At 42.3% G+C, this 25395-nt stretch overlaps 1 protein-coding gene across 5 annotated transcripts in view; it reads right to left on the bottom strand.

Moving 5' to 3' along the window:
• The window catches only part of LOC733316 (CD99), a 32815-nt gene extending 7420 nt beyond the window's left edge, over nt 1-25395 (bottom strand). The window contains exons 1-5 of one of the 5 annotated variants that reach the window (XM_018248446.2): nt 25125-25395; nt 8542-8586; nt 6248-6292; nt 4167-4235; nt 2476-2520 (exon numbers count right to left, since the gene is read on the bottom strand). In XM_018248446.2, the coding sequence (XP_018103935.1) occupies nt 2476-2520; nt 4167-4235; nt 6248-6292; nt 8542-8586; nt 25125-25182 (262 nt within the window). In that variant the 5' untranslated portion in view covers nt 25183-25395. 5 annotated transcript variants of the gene reach the window in all.

The raw sequence follows: 25395 nt of genomic DNA, 5'->3' as shown, positions 1-25395 counted from the left end.
GCTGATGTTTGGGTCCCTTCAAAGGCACCCGATCAAAATTTTCCGTCCAGCCCGATCGACGAGCCGACCGATATTCAAGTCTTCTGCCGATATCAGTTGGCTCATTTACCACCATACAAGCACCGAATATCGTACAGAAATTAGTTTTGTACGATATTATCTGTGTGTCTATGGCCACCTTTAGTCCAAAGGATTAAAAACATGTTGGAAGGGGAGACAGTACAAACAACAGGAATCAGATAAGTATTGATACCTCCAGATGATCCATCAAGGCTGAACAGAACAATAGATAGAGTTGGCTGGAGAAGATAACCCGTCATCTAGGCTCAATATACGTCTACACTCATCTCTTTTAGAACAATAGGGGCTTACTGGGAGGCTGGGCCAATAGGGGCATAAAAAGAGCCACCAGGAGAGACTTGGGAGTCAGTCTTCAGGGATAAAGGAAAGGACTCCTGCACATCAGATCTAGTACTGTGCTACTCTTTGGACTTATTTACTTCTTCTTTGGACTTTGAACGGACTTGTGTGAGACTCCGGAACTGCATTTGTTATTTTGTATAGGAGGATTTGTTCCTGCTTGTTTTGCCCTTGGACCTTACAAACTAAATGAGAAACTGTCATGTGTGTTCTACATGCTTCAGTTAGGTCATTTTTTATGACACTTGGCACCAGGAACTTTTTTCATGCTTGTGTTACTCTTTTTTCAACTTCTTTTGCATTTGAATGTGGCTCGTGAGCAAGAAAGGTTGGGGACCCCCGCTCCCACGGTATTGTCATAATTCTTTTGCAAATAAATCACTCCAGCATTTAAATTTTTATTCTTAAACCAACAAATGTAAATTATTTTAGCTTGAATATGGGTGTATAGGCAGCCATCTCAGTACAATGTGCCTGATTCTGAGTTTTCAGAAAGAGCAGTACTACACAATAGCACTACTTTGAGATAAGCTATTCTTTCTCCTACTTAATGTACTTCAATACAATCAAGCTGAGTACAGTGGAACCTCAATTTTACATCCCTTGATTTTAGGTTTCCCCTCATTTTACATTGTTGTTTTGTGGTCCCACCTATATATTATGCAGATTACATTTTCCTGGATTTTCTGGTCCCTGAAAAATGTAAAATGGTGGTTCTACTGTAATAGCAAAACAGGCTTTCTTCTGCTTGGGTGCTATTCTCATGTCTACCACAAGGTGGGGCATGGGAGACTGTTTAGTTGTGCAAACTATTTCTGAGTTCATTTTGTTTTAAAAAAAAAAAAATGCTAAAATCTTCTCCATCCTTCAGGACTCCTGCTTCATGTAATGGTAAGAGGATTTCTCATTGTATTTGATGTATTTGGGGCTAACGTTCCCACTGTTTCTCACTGTATTTGTTGTCCCAGTGGTGCCACTAGCCTCCGTTTCTCATTTTTTTCGAGTTACTGATCATAGAAGCCAGTGGTCCATTATTTGCAGCGCATACTCTGTATACATATCTATATAGCCTTTACTGTACAAGCTTATTGAGGCTAATCATACATGGGGTGTTTTCCACTGTGTACTTAACTGGCAGAGAAATGCCTGAAGCTCAGTGTTGGACTGGCCCACTGGGATACCAGGAAAAGTCCCGGTGGGCCAAGGTGTCGTTGGGCCCTTGAGCTGCTAAACATTTGACCTATTTTGTGGCTATTCCCTATTTCTATGAGAACAAAGAGGTTAAATAGATGGAAAAATAGATTATAGTATGTAAAGAAAAGAGACAAGGCGAATAGAGGTTGAGTGAGGAGAGGACGAAAAATAGAACTAAGAGTGGGCCCCTGGTCTAAGATTAATTGGTGGCTTAGTTGCCACCTTTTCTGGAAAAAAATACCGGCCTTCCTATATATTTATCTTTTTTCCCTATTAATAACATTCAGATCAACCATAATTTTTACCGGCCAGCCTGGTGAAATACCGACCAGGTGGCAACCATAATTGGTGGACCCCTGGTCAAAGATTTTTGGGTGGGCCCCTGGTGTCCCAGTCCGACACTGCTGAAGCCACCATAAATTATTGGAGGCAGTTTTGCCTGTTCCCCCACTAAAATTTAGGACAGGGCAGTGCTATTTGCCCAAGGAGCTCCTAAAATCTCAGGCAACTGTAACCTTCAGCAGAGCTGTCAGGGAGTTATCTGGTTACCTTCCCATTGTTATGTTAAAAGACAGCTGGGGGAAAATTGGGGAGGTGGTATAACCCCAACGTGCAGTGGTAAAGAGCACTAGTCACATGACTGAGGGCAGCTGGGAAACTGACAACATGTCTAGCCCCATGTCAAATTTTCAAATTAAATATTAAAAAAGTCACAATAATGGATTTCACTGCAGGATTCTGCACCAAGACTATTAACTGATGCATTTTGAAGATAAAAACAAGTTTTCCCATTTTCCCAGGCACCCTTTTCTTTCTCTTTCCTACACCATTCCCAATGAAGCAATTGTAAGCTCAACTTACCAACATCTTCTCCGAAGGCTTGACCTAGATCAAAGTCATCTTGACCTGTTAAATACATATAATATGAAAAGTCACTAGTGCATTTTCAAATGAATATACTAAACCCAGCAATTTGATTTCACCAAAAACTATGGGTTTTTTTTGTAAGAAAAGCTTCAACATTTGTAGCCAATTTTTTTTTTTTTTTTTGGGGGGGGGGGACATGAGGTGAGGCACAGTCTAGTGATGTTTTCTAATATTACCCACAAGTCACTAAATTATACATAATCTATGTCTTTAAGGGGCCTGTCTCAGGGAAAACTGTAGCAATCAAAGTGCCCTTCAATTACCCAAAAATCACACGCCCAAAATCTGACCAATGAAACTGCCCCATTCCACAGTATTGAAATACTAGTCAGAGAGAAACCATATATGTGGGGCGCTGAGCTTCAGTGTGCAATCCATTTACCTTAAAAGCACATGTTCTATTTAACCAATTCCCATTTCACTACCCTTTAATCAGACAATCCATTATCCAGAATGCAATTTTTAAAAATGATTTTCCTATTTCTCTGTATGATAACAAAGCTGCAATCCATATCAGTGGCAAAACAATCCCATTTGGTGTTTTAATGTTTCATGGTCTGAAGATACAAAGTACAGAGATTGTTTGGAAAAGAACAGGTGCCAAGAATTGTGCATAATGGAGCCCAAACTTGTACTGAGCAGAGCATTGTAGCCCCTAAGGGCAAGGCCAGACGCGGCGTTTTTACGTTGCATTTTTAAAAAAGATCAGCCGGGCGTAAATGCGCATAAACTGCACTACCACTGAAACTAATGGAAAAGCACTATGGCAATTCACACAGGGCGCTTGCAAGCTGAAATCTGCCGCAGGACACCAGTATTGGCGTTTTTTAGCAGAAACGCCAATACGTCAAGAAACTACCAAATCGATAGACTCTATGGGATCTGCATGATTGAAACCACACTTGACGTAAATACGCAGTGTATTTTAAATATGGTGTCCAAATTCAATGAGAAGTGCATGTTGGGAAAAGAATCCTACGTGCTGAAAAACGCATGTTGACGGTCACACGTGGTTTCAGTACTGTATTTACGCCTGGCTGTTATTTTTAAAAACGCCATGTCTGCCCTAAGGGTAGGACTACATGGATGTTTTCCGAAGCGCTGCGACAAAACGCCTGCGACAAGTCGCATGCAACAGAAATAAGGTAAGAGAGCAGCGTGGAAGCAAAACCAGCCTATTGGGTTTATTTAACGTTTAAATAATTTTCTAGTAGAATTAAGGTATGAAGATCCAAATTACAGAAAGATCCGTTATCTCCAGGGCCACAGCATTCTGGATAACAGGTCCCATACCTGTACTATGTAATAAACAGTAGGAAACGTGCCCAGACGCAGCAAACAAGAAGACGTTTGGTTTTACAGAGGTGTCCATTAAATAGTGTTCTCTGAGTTTCATTGACAGCTTACTTCAGCCTGGTTCATCAGAACAGTTTGGAAAACAATACCGTTTTTTAATTTGTAATTATTTTAACAAGTTACTGTGCTCACTAGTGAAAAGAGTTTTGCAGCCACAATTACAAGTTATTGTTTGTATACAGACTGTAAGCTGGCAAGTTTGAGAAGTATAACAGTACATAAATAGTGACACTGGCCTGCTTTGATTATATTAAACATCAGAATCTTACCACCACCACCTGCTCCTCCTCCTCCACCACCACCACCAGGCTGAGGCTTAGGAGTTTCAGGGCCTTTATCTAAACAAAAGAGAATTATTATAGAAGAAGTTAAATTACATACAGGGAGCTTCCTTAGCAGCCTGAACAAATCGTGGAGCATTGGGGAGCTGATCTAGCAAACTTAAGCTCCAGAACTTGTGTGTGTATAAATATTGTACTCTGTACTCTCTGTATAATGTAGGGCAAGATCATTAAGAAGGGAAGCAATTGTGTTCTGTTAGTCAGGTGATGCACTAGAACAGTGATCCCCAACCAGTAGCTCGTGAGTAACATGTTGCTCTCCAACCCCTTCGATGTTGCTCCCATAAAAAACAGGTGCACTGCCAAGAAGAATCTCATGTAGGTTGACAATCCACATAGGGGCTACCAAATAGCCAATCACAGCACTTATTTGGCACCCAGGAACATTTTTCATGCTTGCGTTGCTCCCCAACTCCTTTTACATCTGAATGTTGCTTACAGGTTCAAAAGGTTGGGGATCCCTGCACTATAATGTAGTGAGTCCTAGTTGGTGGAGAGTCCGATTCAGAATGAGTTGTCCCGAGTTCCTCTTTAGTATCAGAGGAAAACAGTTCCATGCTGCAGTGGCTACCATCACATTGTATTCTGTTGTTTAATCACAGGGCAACGTTTAAGATTGTTCAATTGTTTCTTCATCTTTTTAGGTCTTTCTAAAGCAGCTGGGGGTCACTGGCTCTGTAAACTGTTCTAAACTGATACAAGAACATCAATGAGTGATGAGTTAGTAATGTAGCAAACGGTAAGGGCAGAGACACACAAGGCTATTTTGGGAGATTAGTCGCCCAGCGTCAAATCGCTTCTTCTTCGGGCGACTAATCTCCCCAAACTGCCTTCCCGCCGGCTTGAGTGTAAAATGTCGGCAGGATGGCACCTTGATCATTTCGGCTTTCCAAAGCCGCCCGAAATTTCCTTCTGAGGCAACTCCAGACGACTTTCGGAAAACTAAGGGGCACATTTATTAAGCTCGAGTGAAGGATTCGAATGAAAAAAACTTCAACGTTTTTTTTTTTTTGGCACCTTCGACTACAAATCGAACGATTCGAACTAAAAATCGTTCAAATATTCGACCATTCAAGGTCCCCATAGGCTTTCCTAGCAATTTCTGATCGAAGGAAAATCGTTCGATCGATGGATTAAAATCCTTCGAATCGTTCGATTTGAAGGATTTAACCGTCCGATCAAACGATTTTTCCTTCAATCGGTCAATCAAACGAATTGCGAATTTGTTTTCTATATAGTCACCCAATATACGGTATAAACCAATCATATAATGAAGTACGGAGAGAATCCAAGAAACTCCATGTAATTTGGAATCAATACACAGAAAACTTAAGAGGGACAAGTAGGTCACACCCACCAGCATTTTTCTCAAACTCTTGCATTTCGATACTTTCTTTACAATTTATTAAATTCTTTTTCTCAATTACATTAGATTATATTCTAGAAATGTGTTCTATAAATTTTGAATATACCAGATAGTTGGTACATTATACATTTTATGTTGCCATGCAACGGTATAGAGTTGTCCAGGTTGAAGGCAAATTGATGTGTGTGGGACTCTTTAAACTGACCAATCCCCCCATCCTTACACCAACAATCCACAAATGCTAAAATCCTGAGCATATTTCATGAAAAACTTCTCTGTCATTAAAGGGCACCTGTTGGCAAAAATCGTATTCCCATCCAAAGGTGCAGCCTAATACATCCTGCACGCCAGTTTGGGGGTAACAGTGGGTTTGTTTTTTAACTGCCCCCGCCAGTGCTAGGCCATACACATCAGGAGGGGTCTCCCAGTACGAACGGCCATGTTTGGGCACATGGATGCGCATAATGAGCGAATGCCGTGACTTGTTCAATATAAAGAGGCTCGTAGCGTCAGGAGCTCATTATGCACATTCACTCTGACATGACTTTGTACCGGCTTCTGGGGTAACATTTTTGTCCAACGGGTGCCGTTTAAGAGATGAAATCAAATCACTCCCTATAGCATTTCACAACTATTGACTTACCATCCACTGGCTTGTTGGGAGCAGCAGGTGTTTTTGTAGTTACATCTACAAAAGAAGAAGGAAATATATATATATATGCACAAACATTACCTATTTTATATTTCTATCATAAAATATCCCCAAGTCACTTTGAAAAACTCAACATATTCTCCTGTTCTTTGTACTGTATGATAACCCGCTACAAGGTCTCTTTACTTCTATGAGGAGCTTATTTTTGAATTCCTGGTTTGGAGGCAGGTTTTGGTTGGTTGGCAGGTGTAATGCCAAACAGAACCTCCAGTCGGTGCCAGTCCACATAGGGGCTACTAAATAGCCAATCACAACACCTACTTGATGGGATGGATATGTCAATAACATTGCAGGAACTGATCTGATGTCTTTCTAAAAGCTTAAGGTGGCCATAGATGTAACAATTACGATCTTCCTTGGGAAATATGTTTTTAGGAAAGATGGTTCATTTCAATACACATGTGTAGAGCTGAATGGTCAGATATAGAGACAATAGAATTCTACCTGTATCTGACCATTCAGTTCTAACAATGGCTGATGTTTGGGTCCCTTCAAAGGCACCCGATCAAAATGTTCCGTCCAGTCCGATCGACGAGCCGACCGATATTCAAGTCTTCTGCCGATATCAGTCGGCTCTTTTACCACCATACAAGCACCGAATATCGTACGAAAATTAGTTTTGTACGATATTATCTATGTGTGTCTATGGCCACCTTTAGTCCAAAGGATTAAAAACATGTAGGAAGGGGAGACAGTACAAACAACAGGAATCAGATAAGTATTGATACCTCCAGATGATCCATCAAGGCTGAACAGAACAATAGATAGAGTTTGTTGGAGAAGATAACCCGTCACCTAGGCTCAATATACGTCTACACTCATCTCTTTTAGAACAATAGGGGCTTACTGGGAGGCTGGGCCAATAGGGGCATAAAAAGAGCCACCAGGAGAGACTTGGGAATCAGTCTTCAGGGATAGAGGAAAGGACTCCTGCACATCAGATCTAGTACTGTGCTACTCTTTGGACATTATTTACTTCTTCTTTGGACTTTGAACGGACTTGTGTGAGACTCCGGAACTGCATTTGTTATTTTGTATGGGAGGATTTGTTCCTGCTTGTTTTGCCCTTGGACCTGACAAACTAAATGAGAAACTGCCATGTGTGTTCTTCATGCTTCAGTTAGGTCATTTTTTATGACACTTGGCACCAGGAACTTTTTTCATGCTTGTGTTACTCTTTTTTCAACTTCTTTTGCATTTGAATGTGGCTCATGAGCAAGAAAGGTTGGGGACCCCCGCTCCCACGGTATTGTCATAATTCTTTTGCAAATAAATCACTCCAGCATTTAAATTTTTATTCTTAAACCAACAAATGTAAATTATTTTAGCTTGAATATGGGTGTATAGGCAGCCATCTCAGTACAATGTGCCTGATTCTGAGTTTTCAGAAAGAGCAGTACTACACAATAGCACTACTTTGAGATAAGCTATTCTTTCTCCTACTTAATGTACTTCAATACAACCAAGCTGAGTACAGTGGAACCTCAATTTTACATCCCTTGATTTTAGGTTTCCCCTCATTTTACATTGTTGTTTTGTGGTCCCACCTATATATTATGCAGATTACATTTTCCTGGATTTTCTGGTCCCTGAAAAATGTAAAATGGTGGTTCTACTGTAATAGAAAAACAGGCTTTCTTCTGCTTGGGTGCTATTCTCATGTCTACCACAAGGTGGGGCATGGGAGACTGTTTAGCTGTGCAAACTATTTCTGAATTCATTTTGTTTTAAACTGACAGAGAAATGCCTGGAGCCACCATAAATTATTGGAGGCAGTATAGGCAGTTTTTCCTGTTCCCCCACTAAAATTCAGGACAGGGCAGTGCTATTTGCCCACGGAGCTCCTAAAATCTCAGGCAACCGAAACCTTCAGCAGAGCTGTCAGGGAGTTATCTGGTTACCTTCCCGTTGTTATGTTAAAAGGCAGCTGGGGGAAAATTGGGGAGGTGGTATAACCCCAACGTGCAGTGGTAAAGAGCACTAGTCACATGACTGAGGGCAGCTGGGAAACTGACAACATGTCTAGCCCCATGTCAAATTTTCAAATGAAATATTAAAAAAATCTGAACAGTGGATTTCACTGCAGGATTCTGCACCAAGACTATTAACGGATGCATTTTGAAGATAAAAACAAGTTTTCCATGACAGTATCCCTTTAAAGATTCAGCCGTTTTCGTTCTCTTTCCTACACCATTCCCAATGAAGCAATTGTAAGCTCAACTTACCAACATCTTCTCCGAAGGCTTGACCTAGATCAAAGTCATCTTGACCTGTTAAATACATATAATATGAAAAGTCACTAGTGCATTTTCAAATGAATATACTAAACCCAGCAATTTGATTTCACCAAAAACTATGGCTTTTCTGTAAGAAAAGCTTCAACATTTTTTTTTTGGGGGGGGAACATGAGGTGAGGCACAGTCTAGTGATGTTTTTTAATATTACCCACAAGTCACTAAATTATACATAATCTATGTCTTTAAGGGGCCTGTCTCAGGGAAAACTGTAGCAATCAAAGTGCCCTTCAATTACCCAAAAATCACACGCCCAAAATCTGACCAATGAAACTGCCCCATTCCACAGTATTGAAATACTAGTCAGAGAGAAACCATATATGTGGGGCGCTGAGCTTCAGTGTGCAATCCAGTTACCTTAAAAGCACATGTTCTATTTAACCAATTACCATTTCACTACCCTTTAACCAGACAATCCATTATCCAGAATGCAATTTTTAAAAATGATTTTCCTATTTCTCTGTATGATAACAAAGCTGCAATCCATATCAGTGGCAAAACAATCCCATTTTGAAACCACACTTGATGTAATTACGCAGCGTATTTTAAATATGGCGTCCAAATTCAATGAGAAGTGCATGTTGGGAAAAGAACCCTACGTGCTGAAAAACACATGTTGACGGTCGCATGTGGTTTCAGTAGCGTATTGTTATTTTTAAAAACGCCACGTCTGGCCTTGCCCTAAGGGTAGGACTACATGGATGTTTTCGGTGTGATCCGACGCGCTGCGACAAAACGCCTGCGACAAGTCGCATGCAACAGAAATAAGGTAAGAGTGCAGCGTGGTCCTTATCTCTGTTGCACGCGACTTGTCGCAGGTGTTTTGTCGCAGTGCGTCGGATCGCGCCGAAAACGTCCCCGTAGTCCTACCCTAATAATTCACCTACAGTTGTTCAGTGATGAGCTTCAATCTGCCATCGGTTTAACCCCAAATAACCAACTCGGCCCTATAAGGAGATTGTGCCATTCCATGGTTTTTAAAAGAAAAATAGAAGCCATATACAGTATAACCCCGAATTTACGTCCACGGATTCTACGTTTTCAAGCATTTTACGTTTTGTTTTCTGCCTTCCTGACATTTGGACATGCATTTGTACGGGGTCTATTCCTGGGGTTTAAGTCTTGGTTTCCCAGATTTTACGTTGGAAAATGAGCCCTGTCGCTTGCCAAGCGCTAGATTTTATTGTCTGTCAGTGTTCATAGTTCCTTGTAAAGTTTCAGACGCATGCGAGTCCTGGCAGGCTCATGGGACGTGCTGTGCTGGAGGAGCCGGGGGGACACAAGAACACTATTAGGGATGGGAAGCGGCTGCTCAATTGAAGAAGGAGGGGCGAGAGAGTGACCGAAAGCTGCAAGAAGCCGTTAGAGAAGACAGTGGGACAGGCTGGAGTTGGAGAAAGAGACTTGGGGAATCAATATTGAGAGTAGATACAGAATTAGCTAATGTTGTGGAGAAGGAGGGGTTGGAGGAAAGAGTTAAAAGGAGAGTCAGGCTGAAGGGACCGGAAAGAACATAAGTGAAGTGGCTGCTGTGTAAGAGAAGGAAATCCGGGACGGTACAGAAAGGGACCAGGGCCCAAGACTGGAAAAGGAACGGGAGAAAGTCACAAAGATGGTGAGCTTAAAGGTCAGGACAGGTGGCAGCCCTATGGGGAAGTGGAAATGCACATTTTGGGTAGATGTGTGGCCAGCAGGTAGCGCAGACAGATTGTGAGCCATGATGCAGATGAAGAATTATTTTCAGTAAAAGTATGGGGCAGGTTAGGCAGAATGCTCAGGACCTGGGGCGTCAGTGAAAGAATTGTCAGCTTTTAACAACAACTACAGGGTAAACAGATATCCTTGAATTATATGGTTTTATTTCCTTACAGTGAGACGACTGAGACCCACCAGCAAGTCAGCGGCTCGTACCCACCTGTGTGTGGCTAGCTATAGCCACTCCTAATGCACAGCCCAGTGTGATCACCCAATGCTGCTTTCAACAACAACACAAAGGGCAAATATTCATTTCACTAGTAACATTACAAGGGGGTGCGTCGAATAACTAGCCCCAGAATGTGAAAGGTCATTGAAAAAACAACAAAAAAACCTGGGGCCTACATTACTATTGTATACCTCCCAACATTTTGAAAAGGGGGGGACAAAAAGAATTGACCGCGCCAAATGTTGTGGCCACACCCCCTATTTACCATGTTACAAAATTTGGCATGAAAGTTTCAACACATTTCCATGGTTTTTATTTGTTATTTCACTTTTACTAATGAAGGTGAATTGCCTTTTAGGGCAGAGACGCTCAGATTAGGGGAGATTAGTCGCCCGGTGATAAATCTCCTCTTCTTCAGGAGCAACTAATCTCCCCAAACTGCCTCCCGCCAGCTAGAATGTAAATTGCCGGTGGGATGAATTTGTTTTCCAAAGTCGCCCGAAGTTTCCTCGTGACAATCATAAATTGTTTCTAAAGTCCTAATGTCTCAATTGTACCCTAACCTTTAGTTTGTAAACTCTAATTTGTAGTCCAGTCTAATCCTATTGTATCTGTAACCCTTGTTTGTTATCCTCCATTTATTCCCCGTTTGTTAGAACTAAGGTAAAGCACTGCGTATCTTGTTGGCACTATATAAATAAATGATGATGACTGCGGAAAACTAAGCGCTCCGAGTGCCATCCCGCCGGCTATTTCATTCTTTTCCTATTTCAATTTCATTGCTTATCTTAAATTGTAACAAAGTTATCTTGAGTGCACCTGCCACGTATTCTGGGCTCTCTGCCAAAAGCCAAGTACGTTTTGTATCTTATTCTGGCTGTTCAGTGCAGGAGATCAAAGAGAAAAAAGTCTGGGCTTTTCAGTAACAATCTGGGACTGTGGGTTGAGCTGTCAAAGTCGGGACTGTCCCGAGAAAAACGGAACAGTTGAGAGGTATGATATCGTCAATGAAATGGGGAGACCATATGATGCTTCTTGCAACCTATTATTATTTTATTATTAACATTTATTTATATAGTGCCAGCATATTTTGCAGCGCTGTAAAGTAAATGTGATTATACAACTAAATCACATTAATTACATACATAGAACATATGGAGTTACATACATCACAATCAATACAGGTACAAAAGGTGAGGAAGGCCCTATGCAAAAGAGCTTACAATCTAAAGGGAAGGGAGTAATACACAAGGTGTGGGAGTGGGCAAGATCGTATTAAGTGGGTGAGAAATGTGGTACTGTATGTGGTGTTGCGTTTGGTAGTTAAGCAGAGTGAGGGGAGGCTTCTCGAAAGAAGTGCGTTTTCAGAGATTTCTTGAAAGCAGAAAGGTTGGGAGAAAGTGGGACAGACGGTGGGAGAGAGTTCCAGAGGAGGGGTGCAGCCCTTGCAAAGTCTTGAATGTGAGCATGTGAGGAGGTAATGAGAGAAGAGTTGAGGAGCAGGTCAGTAGAGGAGCGTAGTAAGCGAGTGGGTGAGTATATAGAGATGAGTTCAGAGATGTAGGGTGGGGCAGAGTTATAAAGTGTCATTAATTTGAATTAGATTCTGAAAGGTAACGGAAGCCAGTGCAGGGATTGACAGAATGGCGAGGCAGAGGAGGAGCGGTTGCTGAGGTGTATGAGCCTCGCAGCAGTGTTCATTATGGACTGGAGAGCTGACAGTCTCTGGAGGGGGGGGCCAATTAAAAGAGAGTTACAGTAGTCTAGACGTGATATGATGAGAGAGTGAATAAGAATTTTGGCAGCATCTTGGGTGATAAATGATGGTATTTTGGATATGTTCCTTAGGTGGAAGTGACATGATTTAATAAGTGACTGGATATGAGGAGTGAATGACAGGGCAGAATCTAGGATAACCCCGAGTGGAGAAGGAGTGATAGTGGAATTGTTAGTTATAACCTATAGCACAACTCTGCATAGCTTATCCCCAACAACAGCTAGTATCAAAATACTATCAGTGTATACACATTGTGAGTCACTTCTATATTTCCTGCAACATTTCCTGCCACAGATTGTAAACCTACTTCTTTCATAGTGGAAATCATTAACAAATGCAATGTCATAAGAGCTGTGATTTATATGCAATGACCTAATGCAGGGGTGTCCAAACTTTTGGCTCGCTGGGCCACATTGGAAAAATAAAAATTGTCTGGGGCCACACATGAAATACACAAACACGTTTGATTTGTAAAAGTAAAGGAAATACACAGAAAAGAACTACAATGGCAGTTGGATAACCAGATGGAGCTATACACTGGAATATGGGACACCTGGATATTAAATAGACGTATAATTATATTATTATTACTAACTGGGCAATGGGCCGAGTCCCCCCTCCTCCTATTTCCTCGGGAACCAAGCGTTTCAAGCTGGGCCACATTCATATGCATCCTGGGCCGCATGTGGCCCTCGGGCCATAGTTTGGACACCCCTGACCTAATGCAATACCTTTCAATTGTTACATTTCACCCAAACCCTTTAATCCACCATGGCCTGCTCCCTAGTAGTAATTAACCACATTCTTTAATGAGGATTAGGCAAGCCCCATGTATGGTTTATGTAGTATCATATTTATCTGCTAAATACACCAAGCTATCGGCTCGTATGATTTTTTAGGCAAGTCCAAGGCTGATAATACAGTTCACCATTGTGTAACTCACCATGTGTATAAAGTGATCTGTATAGAAGAGAGCCGGCACTAAATATAGAGGTGAACTAAATTCCTCTTTGTTGTGTTGCCACGAGGCTGTGAGTCACTGCTAATTAATCACACATTCACTATAACAACAACAACTACACAGGAGAATGTTAGAGATACACCCTAATCATCAGATCCCTTCAGACTGCCTATAAAGTGAGTCATAGGGATGTGAGACACGATGTATCTTCTACACAACTTACTATTGATGCCCCGACATCTCTATGAGCTAAATACTCATTTATTATACAAACCAACAATATATAAAATGTGTCCCTGTGTGTGTACACAAACATTTATACTGTTTAAAACACAACGGTGTTTGTATATGTGACTAATGTGGGTATCATTTCAGCCCATCAGATTTGGACTACAAATTCCCCCAACATACATTGCCCACTTATAGGAGGTTATTAACTAAAATCCGATCTCATATTTTATTTAATAAAAAAAAAAACTACGACTAAATTCCCCTGCCCGATTTTAGGCTTTTCATTAATAAAAAAAAACCTATTTCATTGATCGCAGAAAAATTCTATAAAATCGAGTGAAAGCCTGAATTGCTTGAATTTTTCAGACTTTTTTCCTGAATTGCTCAAATTTTTCTGGCTTTTCCCCCCCGAATGACTCCAATTTTTTGAGTTTTTGCAGAAAACCCAGAAAAAGTAAAATTTTCAAGAGAAAGCACCTGAAGACTTAGGGTACAAATACATAGACGACTTCGGTGCATTTCCGGGGAATCCGATGCTCCAAAACGCAGGCGTCAAAATCGGATGCAACGGAGAATAAGGTAAGAAATACAAATGTTGGATGGTGTCGCAGCGTTCATCAAACACGGCACGACTGTCGGATGAATACAGCGACAAGATCCAACATTTGTATTTTCGCATCCGATTTGACGCACCATGTAGTTCTACCGTAAGATAAATTCAATATGAGATAGGTGCCACTCCCATTGACTTATACAGGACCTGGACAGGTCTGAGATGGCGGATTTCCAGATTCAGGCTTTTTCAACATTGGCGTATAATACATCTCAAAAAATTCAAGTATTTTTTCCCACTAAAAATTTGGGTTGAAAAAATTGATTTGATTGATTATGGACATAGCATAGGTCTGACAAAGGTCCCGAATTTTGCATTTACACAACTTTAAAATCACTTAAATTTAATTAATGGATATAGAAAAGTTTCTTATAATTACATTCTTTTCATTATCCAACAGTTTTTGTGTAAAGATCCCCTTTAAATCAAAGTTGATGGACAGTTAAAAGGGCAGAAGTAGTGATCCTAATAGAACTACAGAGTAGTTACCCAGTGTAACCAGTGACTGTTTAGCTCTCATTGGTTACCTGGTGATAGAATAATCAAAGGAAAGTCACAGCACTTTAACACTTCTTGCTGTGCAATTATTTCTTTTGCTACACAACGTAAAGAATGTTTCGGGAAATCTACACCTCCCATTGTCATGTTCGCTTAAAGGAATTCTGTCATGATTTTTATTGTGTAGTTTTTATCTCTAAATGACACCGTTTACACTGCAAATAATTGACTGTACAATATAAAATGTCATTCCTGAAGCAGCAAGTGTATTTAGTTGTAATATTGGTGTGTAGGTGCATCTCAGCTCATTTTGCCTGGTCATGTGATTTCAGAAAGAGCCAGCACTTTAGGATGGAACTGCTTTCTGGCAGCCTGTTGTTTCTCCTACTCAATGTAACTGAATGTGTCTCAGTGGGACCTGGATTTTACTATTGAGTGCTGTTCTTAGATCTACCAGGCAGCTGTTATCTTGTGTTAGGGAGCTGCTATCTGGTATCTATCTTCCCATTGTTCTGTTGTTAGGCTGCTGGGGTTGATATCACTCCAACTTGCAGTACAGCAGTAAAGAGTGACTGAAGTTTATCAGAGCACAATTCACATGACTGGGGGCAGCTGGGAAACATGTCATGATGTCAGATTTGAAAATTGAATATAAAAAAATCTGTTTGCTCTTTTGAGAAATGGATTTCAGTGCAGAATTCTGCTGGATCAGCACTATTAACTGATGTTTTCCCATGACAGTATCCCTTTAAGTTAATTGAAGCAAGTCTTTCCTTGGGTCCCTGTGAGAGTTTGTCTGCTGTTGGCTTCAGGTGTAGAGCAGAAAATGCCCCCTCCGCCTATGAGTGTCCCTTGATGCTATAAGTAAACAAGTGATCACACAGAGCTGTGACAGAGGGACCTTGGTGTGTAGCATTGAGTGGTGAGGAGATCTGTGATTGGTTAGTGAGCATTCCGTCCTGTACTTGTAATTCACTACAAGGATAAACTGTAACACTCATGTCAAACAGGGAGTTTTCACTGAACGCCTACAATGTATCACAGAGTGTCTCTGATATATTCTTGCCCTGTGGGAGTATAAAAAGTCCCAAAAACTTCCATCAAGTACAAAAATATTCCTCCCCCCCATATCTCCATTACATTATGTAATGTTCCACATTGATTCAGACTGAACAAACAAACATGTGGCTGAAATCAACAAAGTAAAACAAGAACAACATGTAATCACCGCATATTGGGATCTTCAAGTTGACCAAAAGTGACCAACAAGGAGCCCAATGTGCAGAAGCAGTAGATGCACCAAATCCTCAATTTTCCTTTGTGACTGATTTAGCTGAACCCCAATATGTATATGCAAATGAGGGCTAGGAAAGGTTAAAGAGAACCAACCTTGTTTGTGTGATGAAGCGTAACATCAATTTAAGGATTCAGTTTGGCCAGGCACTTGGATTGTGCCAACTCCTGCTAAAAAAGGCCAAATCCTGAACCGAATCCTGGATTTGGTGCATCCCTAGCCCATCCCTAGACAGATCCTTGGCACAAGAGATAATCCCTGAACGATTGCGTTCAATCATGGCACGTGTATGCAAATCTGAGATGAGAAACCTGGTTGGCCAACGGCAGGCTTGTGTTTTATTGGTTTACTGGCCATCTGGGCCTAGAGGCTAGTATTAGTGTGGCAATGCACAGCTTTCTACCATTCATATCACTCTGTATACCTGTCCTGCCAGGTAGGCTGGGAAATACATATACAGGTATGGGACCCATTAACCAGAATGACCGGCGGTTTTCCAGGAAAACAGATATTTTCGATAATTTGGATCTTCATACATTAATTCAACTATAAAATCATGTAAACATTAAATATACCCAATAGGCTGGTTTTGCTTCCAATAAGGATTAATTATATCTTAGTTGGGATCAAGTACAAGCGACTGTTTTATTATTACACAGAAAAAGGAAATCAGTTTTTAAATTTGGATTTGGATAAAATGTAGGGAGACGGCCGTTCCATAATTCAGCAATTTCTGCATAACAGATCCCATACCAATACCATATAATACACAAAAGCCATGAATATCTTGTAAATTATATCCTTATAAACGGTGACTAGTGATGTCATCAGTTATAAACGGTGAGTTCTGATGTCATTTCTGTCACATGACTCACTGAAACTTGTGTATTATAATAAATAAAGTACCCCCTGTTGTAAAATATGTGGATATTAAAACGTTATCTTGGAGTTCCTTCGGCCTTGTGTTTTTATATGGTCTTGAAAGTCAGCTGGCAGTTAAAAGGGATTGTTCACCTTAAGTTAACTTTAATATGATATAGAGAGGGATATTCCGAGGCAATTTGGAATTGGTTTTCATGTTTTATTATTTGTGGTTTTTGAGTTATTTAGCTTTTTATTCAGCAGCTCTCCAGTTTGCAGTTTCAGCCATCTGGTTGCTAGGGTTCAAATTCCCCTAACAACCAGGATTGAATTGAATAAGAAACTGTAATATGAATAGGAGAGGCAAATTCAGTGATAAAAAGTAACAATAAAAATACATTTGTAGCCTTACAGAGCATTTGTCATTTAGATGGGGTCAGTGACCCCATTTGAAAGCTGGAAAGAGTCGGAAACAATAAAAAAGAAATAATGCAAAAATAAAAGCAAACGACTCCTTTAAGAGGTACCGTATATACTCGAGTATAAGCCGTCCCGAGTATAAGCCGAGGTACCTAATTTTACCTCCAAAAACTGGGAAAGCTTATTGACTCGAGTATAAGCCGAGGGTGAGAAATGCAGCAGCTTCTGGTAAGTTTCATCAAAAAATTGAGGGTTTCTGTTCCCATTGGAGGTGCCGGTGTCTCGTTTTTGGATGCCGGCGACCATTCTTGGAGACTATTCTTGGATGCCGGCGACTATTCTTAGGCGCCGGCGACCGTTTTTGCGCTTGACCCGAGTATGGGAACTCTATGTTAGTGCAGGTAAATCGGCTGAATGTGCACTGAGCGCTACTAAACAAAGTCTTTTTAGCAACTAAGAAGGGTCACTGCCTATTTAACAATCCCCATGTGAGAAAGAGAAAAGGTGCCACGTCATTTTTGTTACCCAAGGGTTGAGCAACAAACCTGCCCCTGTTATATTCACAATAATTACTATTAATGGCTCATTAACTCATTCAGCATTAAAGGACCAGTAACAAAAAAATAAAAAAAAAATTAATTTCTACATAACGAAAAAAACACCAAGACAGTTTTAACTTTAAATTGGCAAAGTCTTTATGAAGAAGTTACTGATTCTCTGCTTGCGCTCCTCTTCAGAAACAGCGACAGGGCAACGATCCATTGTGTGGCCCTCGATTTCTCCTCCCTGGCTATCTCCTATAGAAGGCAGGGGGGAGACATTGAGCGCCGCACAATGGATCGTGGCCGTTTCTGAAGAGGAAGCAGAGAATCAGTAATTTCTTAATAAAGACTTTGCCAATTTAAAGTTAAAACGGTCTTGGTGTTTTTTTCCATTAAGTGGAAACCAATTTTTTTTTTTTTATGTTACTGGTCTTTTAACTCCTTCAGCACACTGTCTGGGGTGATCATTAACTCCTTCAGCACACTGTCTGGGGTGATCATTAACTCCTTCAGCACGCTGTCTGGGTGATCATTAACTCCTTCAGCACACTGTCTGGGGGTGATCATTAACTCCTTCAGCACACTGTCTGGGGGTGATCATTAACTCCTTCAGCACGCTGTCTGGGGTGATTATTAACTCCTTCAGCACTCTGTCTGGGGGTGATCATTAACTCCTTCAGCACGCTGTCTGGGGGCGATCATTAACTCCTTCAGCACGCTGTCTGGGGGTGATCATTAACTCCTTCAGCACGCTGTCTGGGTGATCATTAACTCCTTCAGCACACTGTCTGGGGGTGATCATTAACTCCTTCAGCACGCTGTCTGGGGTGATTATTAACTCCTTCACCACACTGTCTGGGGTGATCATTAACTCCTTCAGCACGCTGTCTGGGGTGATCATTAACTCCTTCAGCACACTGTCTGGGGGTGATCATTAACTCCTTCAGCACTCTGTCTGGGGTGATCATTAACTCCTTCAGCACTCTGTCTGGGGTGATCATTAACTCCTTCAGCACGCTGTCTGGGGTGATTATTAACTCCTTCAGCACGCTGTCTGGGGGTGATCATTAACTCCTTCAGCACGCTCTCTGGGGTGATCATTAACTCCTTCAGCACGCTGTCTGGGGGTGATCATTAACTCCTTCAGCACGCTGTCTGGGGGTGATCATTAACTCCTTCAGCACGCTGTCTGGGGTGATCATTAACTCCTTCAGCACGCTGTCTGGGGTGATCATTAACTCCTTCAGCACACTGTCTGGGGTGATCATTAACTCCTTCAGCACACTGTCTGGGGTGATCATTAACTCCTTCAGCACGCTGTCTGGGGGTGATCATTAACTCCTTCAGCACACTGTCTGAGTGATCATTAACTCCTTCAGCACACTGTCTGGGGTGATCATTAACTCCTTCAGCACGCTGTCTGGGGGTGATCATTAACTCCTTCAGCACGCTCTCTGGGGTGATCATTAACTCCTTCAGCACACTGTCTGGGGGTGATCATTAACTCCTTCAGCACGCTGTCTGGGGGTGATCATTAACTCCTTCAGCACGCTGTCTGGGGTGATCATTAACTCCTTCAGCACGCTGTCTGGGGTGATCATTAACTCCTTCAGCACACTGTCTGGGGTGATCATTAACTCCTTCAGCACACTGTCTGGGGTGATCATTAACTCCTTCAGCACGCTGTCTGGGGTGATCATTAACTCCTTCAGCACGCTGTCTGGGGGTGATCATTAACTCCTTCAGCACACTGTCTGAGTGATCATTAACTCCTTCAGCACACTGTCTGGGGTGATCATTAACTCCTTCAGCACGCTGTCTGGGGGTGATCATTAACTCCTTCAGCACACTGTCTGGGTGATCATTAACTCCTTCAGCACACTGTCTGGGGTGATCATTAACTCCTTCAGCACGCTGTCTGGGGGTGATCATTAACTCTTTCAGCATGCTGTCTGGGTGATCATTAACTCCTTCAGCACACTGTCTGGGTGATCATTAACTCCTTCAGCACACTGTCTGGGGTGATCATTAACTCCTTCAGCACGCTGTCTGGGGGCGATCATTAACTCCTTCAGCACGCTGTCTGGGGGTGATCATTAACTCCTTCAGCACGCTGTCTGGGGGTGATCATTAACTCCTTCAGCACTCTGTCTGGGGTGATCATTAACTCCTTCAGCACACTGTCTGGGGTGATCATTAACTCCTTCAGCACGCTGTCTGGGGTGATCATTAACTCCTTCAGCACACTGTCTGGGGGTGATCATTAACTCCTTCAGCACTCTGTCTGGGGTGATCATTAACTCCTTCAGCACTCTGTCTGGGGTGATCATTAACTCCTTCAGCACGCTGTCTGGGGTGATTATTAACTCCTTCAGCACGCTGTCTGGGGGTGATCATTAACTCCTTCAGCACGCTCTCTGGGGTGATCATTAACTCCTTCAGCACGCTGTCTGGGGGTGATCATTAACTCCTTCAGCACGCTGTCTGGGGTGATCATTAACTCCTTCAGCACGCTGTCTGGGGTGATCATTAACTCCTTCAGCACACTGTCTGGGGTGATCATTAACTCCTTCAGCACACTGTCTGGGGTGATCATTAACTCCTTCAGCACGCTGTCTGGGGGTGATTATTAACTCCTTCAGCACACTGTCTGGGGTGATCATTAACTCCTTCAGCACACTGTCTGGGGTGATCATTAACTCCTTCAGCACGCTGTCTGGGGTGATCATTAACTCCTTCAGCACGCTGTCTGGGGGTGATCATTAACTCCTTCAGCACACTGTCTGGGTGATCATTAACTCCTTCAGCACACTGTCTGGGGTGATCATTAACTCCTTCAAGCACGCTGTCTGGGGTGATCATTAACTCCTTCAGCACACTGTCTGGGTGATCATTAACTCCTTCAGCACACTGTCTGGGGTGATCATTAACTCCTTCAGCACGCTGTCTGGGGGTGATCATTAACTCTTTCAGCATGCTGTCTGGGTGATCATTAACTCCTTCAGCACACTGTCTGGGTGATCATTAACTCCTTCAGCACACTGTCTGGGGTGATCATTAACTCCTTCAGCACGCTGTCTGGGGTGATCATTAACTCCTTCAGCACACTGTCTGGGGGTGATCATTAACTCCTTCAGCACGCTGTCTGGGTGATCATTAACTCCTTCAGCACGCTGTCTGGGGTGATCATTAACTCCTTCAGCATGCTGTCTGGGGTGATCATTAACTCCTTCAGCATGCTGTCTGGAGGTGATCATTAACTCCTTCAGCTGGCTGGGGGTGATCATTTGTTGATCATGTCAATACCCTGTTTAAAACCGGTCACTTTCGTATGTAATATTGGCAAGATCTGCCCCATTCTCATCAAACAACAGCTGTGACACTCATGCACACCATCATCCTTTACCATCAAAACTACTGTAATGTGCTACTAACTGGCGCCTCTCACTTCAGTCTGTATTAAACTCTGCTTTTAGGATCGTCCTACTCACACAGGCCCCTCTGCCTTTATCAAGGTTCCCCATGATGAGAAATAATAAACGACCCTTCATTCCTCTGTATCTCACTACACCTCACTATCTCCTCTCTCCACACATTCAGGGACATTCCCTTCTTTCCAGTGCCTAAACCACTTCACCTACTTCCACTGCTGCACCTCCCTCTGCAACGTCATCACTCAATTCCCTTACAGATCATGGCAAAAGGTAGTGTCTGATTTAGTGTCTGATTTAGTGTCTGATTTAGTGTCTGATTTCAGCACATATGAGGCAGTGTTAACGCCAGTATTTCAGCCCTGACTATCCTACTACATGTCTGATATTACACACAGACTTGCAAGCCCAGTATCTCCTTCCTATTAACACTTAAATGTAAACATATTTTTGTTTGAATATTATAAAGTGTTCAGCTTTCTTGTGTGTGACGTGCCTGTATGTGCTCCTATATGTAAACTATGTGTCCCAGTCCGTCAACTTTATTTTAATATAATATGAGCCTTAAACATGTAATATAACAAAGAAGCAGCCCTGTGAAAGAGCCACACAACATATTACATAGACAAACCCTGCAGCAATCAATTGCACATCAGATGCCTGTGTCACACAGCTAATTACTAATTATGTGTGTATGTGAATGTGATACAGACACACAAAGTTGTAACTTGTTCCCCATCCAGCACAGAAATAGCCCATGTGCTGAGTAATACTTGCCCTTCATACTCCCAGCTCATCCCGTGTATCTACAGTATGTATATATATTAATATTAAACACTAATTCATCTGATATCTGACACCTAACTCCAAACATGTGACAATAAATGCTGCCCATAGACGTGAGGATTTATCTTTATGTCAGACAAATGATTATCCATTGCAATCTCCTCATCTACCAATAACCATTCAGATTAAAGGGGGATTCACCAGGTAACTTTTATTATGTTATAAAACGACCAATTCTAAGCAACTTTTCACTAAGCAAAATTTTTTATAGTTATTTGTCTTTTTCTTCTGACTCAGCTTTCAAATGGATGTCGCTGACTCCCTTCTAATAAACAAGGCTACAGATGTGTTGTTATTGTTACTTTTTATTCCTCATCTTTCTATTCAGGCCTCTCCTATTCATATTCCAGTCTCTTATTCACATCAGTGCAGGGTTGCTAGGGGAATTTGGGCCATAGCAACCCAATTACTGAAATTACAAACCGGAGAGCTGCTGAATAAAAAACGAAATAAGTCAAAAACCACAAATAATAAAAAATGAAAACCAAATTGCAAATTGTCTCAGAATATCCCTCTCTACATCATACTAACATCTCATAGGTGAACCACCCCTTTAACTAAAGTAGTAATAAAAATAACTAATCAGACAATGTTCTGGTCATGAATTAACAGACAACAATGGTAGGAAAGTTATGTCTGACAGATAGAAGTGACAGTCAGCCATTGAAATGGTCAGATAGGAAATATATACAGAGATATTGTCATTTAACCAGTCCCATTGACTATCACTATGGTACAAAACACACAGTCTGCAAATGTTCCTTCATTTCCTACTACTTTATCACTGCATCAAGGCCACTTTAGACAAATACAGAAGAAATCTCCACTTGTGAACAATTGTTAAGATGTCAGCCAAGGATTCTGTATCCCAGTCCCTGTTCAAAAACAACAAGGGAAACGTGTGTGTCTGGCTGAACTATAAAAATTAGGGATGTAGATGGGAGTAGTTCAGCAACGGCAACACACAGTCTCAAAACAGCCCAGTAATGTATAAGGAGAATGTGAATATAAAGTACCTGTAGCCATCGTCTCAGAGCAATAAGACAGTGTAATAAACGCAGGAATCTAATTAATGACATTATAGGCAGTAATTAAGCTTGGGCACATGGAATGGCTGGTTCCACTGGTTGTGTCAGGCTTGTGTTCATTACATAAGTACAGTAAATATTTATATAGTCTTAAAGTAACAGCACTCAGATATACAGTGTCATTGTCTGGGGATCACAGCAGGTTATTGTGTTAGACAAAAGGTGCATTTATTGTGAGGCTGATAGGCAGACAGAAGCACTCGGGTTTACATGGATAAAAATACACTTTATTTTGCCTTGCCTCCTACAGACTCCTCTGTATAACACCATTGTATTTAACCCCAGCCCTGCCTGTGTGATGTTATACAGAGGAGACTGCTCAGTGCAACACTTGAGCCTGGGACTTGCTCATCCCTCCAATGAACCACACGGAGCAGGGAAACTGTTTTTACTTGTGTATTGTGAGGAGTTGGCACAGCTGGTATAGGGAGTGGCCCAGTCGTATGTGACCAGTAAACATGGGACTGATACACTGGGCCAGTAACACACACACACATGTGCAGCACAATACATAAAGCAACATGTTCTCTTTGTGTTACATTAGTGAGAGGAGCCTGAGAGCTGGTGTGTCTCACACACACAACTTCTACTACACACAGTACACCCATCTCCGGGGTTGCCAGCTTGGTGGTTTCCAGACAAATTGGGCTACTAATTGAAAGCCCAGGCGGGTTTTGAAAGTACAAACTAGTCAAGCTACGGATTTGGCCTACTTTTTTGGCTGATTTGTACTTTGGAAACCAGCCACAGTTTTCTGTTGCCCTAATGTGCCGAGCCTGTGTCTCCCGGTGCATGTTGGGTAATGTAGTGTTTAACAGTGTGCCAAGTGTAATGGAAGACTACAATACCCAGCATGCAATGGGACTGACGTGTGTAGAAGTCGGGAGTTACCAGATTTTGGACTCTGTACCCCAGTCTCCTTAAAGGGCACCTGTTGGGTAAAAATGTTATCCCCAATCTTAGGTGAGGGCTAATAGAGTCGCATTCCAGTTGGGGAGAACAGGAGGTTGTTTTTTAAATGCCCCCCCGCCAGTGATACACTTGCCACACCGGGAGGGAACTCCTAGTATGAGCAGCCATGTTGCATGTGATGTCACATCGATTCATTATGCGCATGCGAGTGACACAACATGGCTGCCAGGCCCCGGACTGGCAATCTGTGGGTACCTGAAATGCCGGGGCCTATTTTAATTCTCAGTCCGGACCTGATGGCTGCTCATACTGGGAGTTCCCTCCCGGGGTGGCAAGTGTATCGCTGGCGGGGGGGCATTTAAAAAAAACAACCTCCTGTTCTCCCCAACTGAAAGGCGACTCTATTAGCCCCCACCTTTAAGCACACTTGTGTTTTACACTGACTTTCCTCAATTTCACACAATTTTGGGGCAAAATGTCAAGATTGAGCCGTTTTCCCAACTTTTACTGAAATTGTATTTGTAATAGGCCTTATGGGACAGTGATGAAAGCCGTGGGTCGGTGACTCCTGCACAAAATCCTTGGCACTTGGGCCCAGCACTTGACAGTATTGACTTGTGCCCGCCCCCTGTGTGACATCACTGAGAGGCGGGTCTGTAAATAGACATCACTATTGTGAGGCTCCTCCTCTGTACTTATCCCCTGCTCATCACTCAGTCTCTCCCATTTTACTTCAGGGAAATATTTGGAAATGAGTGAAAATGTGAAAAAGGCCTATTATAACATACATTTGGTATTTTAGACTTTTTTCACTGCTCACACTCAGCTATTAATGGGCTACTTGTCAGCTGACTCTTTGGCTCGTTTTGTACTTGATTTTGAAAATGACACCTGACCCTGAGTTCTCCCGCCTTAATACACACACAGGCCCCGCCCCCCACACCTCTTCACACAGGCTCCACCCCCGAGCTCCTCACACGGTGCCCCGCCCACAATTACGTGCCCAGCGCAGAGAAGCGAGCCCCAGGGTTCCTCTATAGACGCACGCATTAACCCTTGCACAGACATGTGCGTCACATCTGAGCGTGAGGAGTAGTTTATAGCGGGCGCGGTTACCTGTGATGTGCGGAGCGAGGGAGAGGAGACAGAGCAGGAGCCCGAGGCTGAGGAACATACTGATCACTCGGGGGAGGAGGAGGCGGACTCTGTGGGAAAACGAAGTTGCAGAAGAAATCCTTCCCTTAGTCGGACTGTACCAACAGCAGCTTGTGCCTCCAGACAAAATCCAGCCCTCAGTTCACTTCAACTCTCCGCCACACCCTGCGCCACGCTCCTCCCACATTCTGCTGCAACCAATCAACTCGCACAGGCACGGCCCAAATGTCCT

This window comes from Xenopus laevis, chromosome 2S, assembly GCF_017654675.1.
Source record: "Xenopus laevis strain J_2021 chromosome 2S, Xenopus_laevis_v10.1, whole genome shotgun sequence".
Classification (NCBI taxonomy): Eukaryota; Metazoa; Chordata; class Amphibia; order Anura; family Pipidae; genus Xenopus; species Xenopus laevis.
Note: the sequence above shows the minus strand (reverse complement) of the source record. Positions and strands in the feature narration are given on the sequence as shown.